The sequence below is a fragment of the Arachis ipaensis genome, chromosome B2 (assembly GCF_059453495.1).
Source record: "Arachis ipaensis isolate K30076 ecotype BB chromosome B2, ASM5945349v1, whole genome shotgun sequence".
Lineage (NCBI taxonomy): Eukaryota > Viridiplantae > Streptophyta > Magnoliopsida > Fabales > Fabaceae > Arachis > Arachis ipaensis.
The window spans coordinates 114,600,103-114,607,751 of NC_142437.1; the positions used below are offsets into that span (position 1 = coordinate 114,600,103).

Here is a 7,649-nt window from a genome sequence, read left to right on the forward strand (position 1 = left end):
GGTTTTAGGGGTTAGGATTTTAGGGTTTAGGGTTTAGACTTTAGGGTTTAGGGTTTTAGGAGTTTATGGTTTATGGGTTCAGGATTCAGGGTTCAATGTTCAGGGTTTAGGGTTTAGGGTTTAAGGGTTCAGGGTTCAGGGCTCAGAGTTTAGGGTTTAGGGTTTAGGGATTCAGAGTTTCGGGGTTCAGGGCTTACCTCTCTGAATTTCTGTACAGTGTGTTTGCAACTTTCGGTTCTCCCAGTGTATTAATTTCAGTTCACTGTATTTTTTTGGTGTTCGTAATGTATTGGTAAATACAGTGATTGCAATCACTGAGAACCTGGAATAAAACAGCAGCCAAAAAGATCCAACAAACATATAAATTAACATCTCAGATGAGTAATCCATCTTGAATCAAATATAAATATTAACATTAACATTTACATTAATATTGACATATATACATTTGAAGTAAGCATTTTTTACTTTTTAAACAAGTTAAACAAAATATTGTTAATTACAACCAGTCAATCATAATATATTGCTATTTACTATCTAAATCCCCAGATGTGAATTTACAATAAGGGCTGGAGAGGGCAGTAGATGGCTTCGTGAGTCTTATTGCTTCAGATTCCCAAATCACTTTGTCTCTGATTTTGTTCATTTCATGCAACAGAATGTGCGGACCATATTGGTACCTGAAGCTATCAATCTCTTCCTACATTTCAATTGAAAGGAATTAGTTACATAAGAAATGAACCCAACTGAAATAAGGAAAGAAAGAAGTTTATAAATTTAGAAAGTACTACTTGTGTCCAAGCTCTATATTTATATCTCTTCCCGCTTTTGATATTTTGTGGATCAATTGTTTCGAGCCATTTCATGACGTATATTCCACAATCATAGCTAAGCAAGAATTGAGTATAATACGATTAATAGTATACAAAATAAAACATATTAAAAATAGCACTATAAAAGAGAAAGATTCTTACTCTATACGTTGACCATTTAGTAAGATATACTCTACTTCTACTCCCAGTCCATCCTCCATTAAGGGTTCTGCCCCAGCATAAACCCTCATCTGAGAAATTATTAATCCCTGAAAGGTATGCAAAAATTGAAAAAAAAAATAAATTGACAACAGTGATCCAAATTCACTTCATGTACTGAATTATTTGAATATTTTACAAGAAAATAACTTACAACAAATTTGTTCAGTTTCACTCTCAATTCAGGTATATTTTAATCAAGTCAATTAAAATGCCACAGGCCACCGAATCGAAACTCATTCATGCACATAATCAAACATGATAAATAATGAAACCGCTAGGAAATGATTTGCTGCATGCTATCACAATAAACTTAAACATTGAACAAAGCAAAAGGAAGCCACCGAACCTAACAACATTCATTTGGTGAACCAAAATCACAAAGGCCACCGAACCGAACAACGTTCATGTGGTTAATAAATGGTGATCAACTTTCAATCAACAAGAATAGTATTCCTCCATGCAAAAGAAGTATTGAACATAGTAACAACCAATTTCAAAGCTCTAGTTAAACTATCCACACCAATAAGCACAAGCACGTATATCTTAATCAAGTCAATTAAAATGCCACAGGCCACCTTAACAAAACTCATTCAGGTACAGAATCAAACATTATAAATAATGAAACAGCTAGGAAATGATTTGCTGCATGCTATCACAAAAGGAACCCACTGAACCGAATAACATTCACTTGGTGAATCAAATTTACAAAAGCCACCGAACCGAACAAATCTCAAAGCCCTAGTTACAATATCCACTGAAGTGAATGAAAATAACAACAAATTTCATTCTAAGGCCTAGTTATACTGTAAAAATATATTCACAATAGTTCGATCTACTAAACGAAGCAAATCAATCCAGTAAACCTAAAATGCAACTAGGAGAAATGCAACATTACAAGATTTCAAATGAACAGTAGTTTTCTCATACCTTTGGTAGTCTCTGTTGCTGTTTTCGTTCGTTTCTGGTTGTTGCTTGCGAAATCTTCTCCCGATTCCTTTCCAGTAGTGATTTCCGCAGAGAACATGATTGAAGTTTGAGTAATGTTGAGAGAGATTCGAAGAGAATGAGTTGTTTCCTGTATTGGTTTCGTGTTAAAGAAGATGTAACATTTTTTCATAATGAAGCGCAAATGAAAAAGGAGGGGTTTCGTTCGTCTCTGGCGCGTGTTTTCACTCGCCATTAATGTGCCTGATTCTATTTGGGTTTGGGCCAACTTGGTTACATGGTTATATGGATGTATAGCAGCCTTGTAGAATTAACATGAATATATTTTATCATTAAATAAACAAAATTAGCATAAAACCAAATTACACCTAAAGAGAAAAAATAAAATAAAAAAGTTAAAATAGCAAAAATGATAAAAAAAATAATTTTTACAATTTTATTCAGTCATCTTTATATATAGAAGATTGAAAAATAATGAATTTCTAACTAAATTAATTTGTATTTATTATATTTAATTTAAATAAGTAATAAATTATCTTATTTATTTAGTCCATAAATTTACATATCATACAAATAAAATCAATTAATTGATATACATAATTTTAAATTGTATGATATTTAAATATCTAATCAAATTAATTAGTTGATATAATTAATTCATCGTAATAAATTATATTTAATAAATTAAAAAAAATAAATTAAAAAACACTCTGAAAAACATACTATATTAATTCTATTATTAAGTATAGAAGCTCAATTTTTATATAATAGAATAAATTATTAAAAAATTAAATAACTAATTTTAAATTTAAAATATAAAAATAAAAAAATTTTAAATATTTAAAATTAGTTTTGTAATATAAATATTTAAAAATTATTATAAAAAATAAATTAGATAAAAATTAAACACCAAATAAAAATGCACCCTAAAATTGGCCTTAAATTAAATCTCAATGATCAGGGTGCGAATTGCAAAATATAAGATTACATTGCTGAAAAGATAAATTTCGTACGAATCTATAATAACCCATTAGAGTGCAAAACGACAATCCAATCGTGCGTTTCAATCATCTACAGAGCATTAACCGCATTCTCACAATCTCACTCAGGTGATGTGATGATGAGCCACTTCTCTGTCTTCTTCTTCTTCTTCTTCCCTCACAAAAACTACAAACACATCCTTTTACGAAATTGCCCTTCACTCCATAGCCATGAATTATTCTGCCTATAACGAACGGCCCCCCTATTATCCGTACAGTAACCGATTCAATTACATCCGCGATCCTCATGGAACCTACCTTCCGATTCGCCATCCCGGCGTGTACCTAACCGAACCTGAACCGCTTCCTCCGAGACTTATTCACCGGCCGGTAACAATTTCCCGCCTCAACTTTGTAGCTTTAATTTGAATTGATAAGTGCATTGACTCTGTTTAATGATAATTTGCCCTTATTTATTTGTTTGATTAAGTTTTTACTTGATGAATGGAAATTATGGATAAGATAGGGTTTAGAAACGGATGCATTAGAAAGAAAATTACGGTACTATTTATATTTATGTTGAATACGATGATAGAATCGTTGCATTTAAATGGTTTGGTGTGTAGAGGCGTTTTAAAGATTAGGAATGAATGCATTGTGAAAAAAAGAGAGCAGAGAATCTTGCCTTAGGTGGTTTAATCAATTATAGAAAGTATTTAGAACAATAGAAGCCTTGGTAATGTGAATGGATCAGATGGAGGATGCCTCGATTGCTATATTTGCAAACTGGGATCTGGGAGGGGAAAGGGGGGAGGGGGGGTGAATGGCTTGATAATAACATAATAAACTACCACTCGACTAATGAACTGCCCACTCGACTAACTCAAGTTGATTTGTCCGTACTTCAATTATGATAATAACATAATAAATTACCGACCAAAATGTCTACGCTTTTTTATGGCTTGTACCAAACTTAGATGATTGCCACGTTTATAATAGATTGTACATATGTAAACACTTATCATGGATACGGGATATGTGATGAATTTTTCGTCACGAGTCACGACTATGGAATATCATGGATTTTTTATTAAGCGGTTTTCATTTCATCATATTGACAGATTTGTTTTTGGATAGGATGAGTTAGTGAAAGTTTTCTTTGTTAAAGCTGTTTTGTTTGTTTTGCTGATTATCATTTGGCTGTGTGTGATGAGGTCATCTGCATGCTTGTCTCGTCATTCTATTATTTCCTCGGTACTTTCTAGTTAATTCTTCCCGAATATTGCGTCCGTACGATACATGCTTGAGTTCATAACTGGGTTCTTCTTTACAGGTTGGGCCACCTCAATATAGTCATAGACCATATGGAGTACATGGTGGGGGGCCATTCAATACCTTTTGGAGACATGGGCCAGATGGTGGTAGACACTTCACATCTTATTCTTCTGGACCTGCCATTTCTGATGCGGCAGGTCTACATGCTGCTGCTAGAGCCACTTCTGTGTCACGATCTTCATCCTCAGTTTTAGCGCCAGCACCATCAGCCCAACGAGCTCGAAACCCATATGGAACTGCTGCTGCTGAAGCCTCTTCTGTGGTACCATCAGCCCAACGAGCTCGAAGGCCATATGGAACTGCTGCTGCTGAAGCCTCTTCTGTGGTACTATCTTCATCCTCAGTTTTAGCGTCAGCACCATCAGCCAAACAAGCTCGAAAGCCATATGGAGCTGCTGCTGCTGAAGCCTCTTTTGTAGAACAATCTTCATGCTCAGTTATAACGTCAGCACCATCGGCCAAACGAGCTCAAGAGCCAGATGGAACTGCTGCTGCTGGAGCCTCTTCTGTTGTACGACCTTCATCCTCAGTTTTAGTGTCAGCACCATCAGCCAAACGAGCTCGAGAGCCAGATGGAACTGCTGCTGCTGGAGCCTCTTCTGTTGTACGATCTTCATCCTCAGTTTTAGAGTCAGCACCATCAGCCAAACGAGCTCGAGAGCCAGATGGAACTGCTGCTGCTGGAGCCTCTTCTGTGGTAGGATCTTCATCCTCAGTTTTAGCGTCAGCACCATCAACCAAACAAGCTCGAGAGCCAGATGGAACTGCTGGAGCCTCTTCTGTGGTACGATCTTCATCCTCAATAACGTCAGCACCATCAGCCAAACAAACTCAGAAGCCAGCTGCACCGTCGCAACCACCACCGAAGGCATGGTGTGAAATTTGTAAGATTTGGTGCCATACTCTAGGGGTCTTGGAAGAGCATAAACAGGGGAGGCGACACATGAATAAGGTGAAGCGACAGGAAAGATTAGAGGAACAAAAAGCAATAAGTGAGCTACAGAATAAACAGACTGCTACTACTAAATCGAATTTAACAGACCAGGCTAAGAAAGTTCAGGAGCCTGAAAAAGTTGAATGCCCCACAGGAAATACTGGATCTGAAGTTGCATCTGTTAATCACAAGGTTGAAACAATGGTGCAGAATGACGCGAGAGATACTTTAGCAGCCCCAGCTGAAGAACCTGAGGCGAAGAAAACCAGTTGGAACATCATTCCTGTACAGCACCATGTATTGAAGCCGAAGAAGAAACGAAAAGCATCTAAACTCGTTAAGATAACTGCTGCTCTAAGAAGGCCAGTGCAAAATCAAATATCTGAGCAGTTTATACCTTTTGATTGTAAATTGTGCAATGTTAGATTAGAGTCTGAGATTGCTTTTGGGAGTCATGTGAACGGGAAGGAACACATATCACGTCTAATCCATGCCCCCGGCCGGCAAGCTTTGTCCGGAATGTTTGGTCTCCAAGTACTTTACCCTCCTGACATCGATTCTCTGTCAAAAGCAATTAATGTTCAGGTCCAACATGGTGATAATAATCCACAACTCCTCTTAGCTAAGCACCTGATGGATTCATTATCTCAATCAAAAGTAGCAGCAACAGCACCACCGATGAACTGAGAAGATGATGATCAATCAGTTGCCAAGAAATAGAAGGGTTGAAGGGCCCAATGAGGTTTTCATTTCTTGTACTTATTGTTTTACCAAGCAAATTACAAAGCATTTCTACTGTGACACGAATTGTGTTGCTTCAATGCTTCCCTTTCCTTGTACTAAACCTTTTTTCTTCGAGAAACTCTTTCTATTGTGCAATTCCTTTTATGCAAATTAGTAAAGTGAACGTGCATTGCGTTGCTCGGGATTGACATTAGTTTTCAACTTTTCACAAGTATTAGTAACTTTAACAATTTGAATTGATTACAAATTTTTTTGTAATAGTAGTATATGTGCATAAAGAGTAAAACTATTAATTAATTTAATAGTACTACATATTTATAGAAATCCTAATAATTTGTAATTGATTAGTTGAGTATAGCTAACACTACATTTAATTAATAAATTACAAACTAACTATCAGTGGGGTATTTTTTAACATGAAAAAATGTTCACCAACTTAATGTTGAAAACATCATTTATTTTTTCCTCTGAAAATATTATCACTACATAGATATTACAAAAGGCAAAGCATCAATTCATTAATCTTTTTATTTTTTTTTTTTACTTACTCTTTTTTTGTCATCAAGGGTTAACTCTTGGGTTTGTTATCTTGGCTGCAAACTAACAACTAATTTCAATGTCCTTTACCTTTCGGTAAAATGTTTGGCCATAAAACTTACTGCATATGTACAACTTTTCAAAGTTCGAAATTGCCAATGAGCTTTAACTCACACGGTATTTTGCCTCCTTTCCATCCCACAGGTTTCGGGTTCAACTCCTACTGTTTATTTATTATTTTTTTTATTATTTTATTTTTATTTTTATTTTCGTACCCTTTTCTTTTTTGTTATTTTATTTATTCATTTATTTATTTATTTTTATTTTGGCTAAATAAAAAAGTGAGACAACTCAATACTCTTATCTTCTTATAATACTTGTGAGAGATCTAGATACAGTTAAATCCTTGTGAATGGAAGAAGCCCACCATAGTAGATGGAATTTGGAAGAATATATTTCTGTCCATTTTGCTCCCAAAAACAAAAATAGGATAAAAGGAATAGTTCATTTTCTTGACACAAACATGTGAAATTTCATCTTTTTTTTTTTTTGGTAATATATTATTATATCTACAAGTATAACCTGATGTTCCCTAATTGAAAATTATGTGCTGTCCCAGAACCTGTTCACGATGCATTGAGGATCAAAGTCTTGAATTTCTTTAATTTGCTTTTCCCTGGTTCAACTGTCTTCAAATCATCGAGGTCTTGCTGAAGGAGATGCTTTACCAGACTTCTTTGTGTATATATTTGCCAACTTCTTTCTAACAGTAAGTGAGCTTGTTTTGGCCCCTTCACTAATATGATCTATTTTAATTTAACTAGACTTTTCCAATATAAGTAGAAACAATTACTATCTTGTGATATTAATTAGGAATAATTTAGCTTTTGCATCATTTTTTGCTATTGGATTTTTTAATGAAAAATGCAATTCTAGAATCCCTGGCAATGCTCTGAAGTAACGTTACACAAATGCAGTAAAAAATAAAGGAATTTGCTTAGATTATATACACATTCTCCTTACTTTCAGCAATGATCAATCTAATAGATAATGAATTTTTTCATGTTTCATTTATGGATTTTTTTTATATTCATGAGTATTGGCAAGCAGTATTAAGTCTTATTTCATGTTAAATCCTTG

General features: G+C 34.7%; 1 protein-coding gene across 1 annotated transcript; it reads left to right on the forward strand.

Annotated features, from left to right (window-relative positions):
• Positions 1-3,053: 3,053 nt before the first annotated feature.
• Positions 3,054-6,107, forward strand: LOC148575293 (uncharacterized). Its single transcript, XM_088503863.1, has 2 exons — positions 3,054-3,349; positions 4,293-6,107. Exons 1-2 carry the CDS (start codon positions 3,191-3,193, stop codon positions 5,913-5,915), a joined length of 1,782 nt encoding a protein of 593 aa, XP_088359989.1. The 5' UTR covers positions 3,054-3,190; the 3' UTR covers positions 5,916-6,107.
• The last annotated feature ends 1,542 nt before the right edge of the window (positions 6,108-7,649 follow it).

Coding starts and splice junctions, on each gene's coding strand:
- LOC148575293 (XM_088503863.1), top strand. CDS start 3,191: ATGAATTATTCTGCCTATAACGAACGGCCCCCCTATTATCCGTACAGT. Junction 3,350..4,292: donor CGAGACTTATTCACCGGCCG/GTAACAATTTCC, acceptor TCTTCTTTACAG/GTTGGGCCACCTCAATATAG.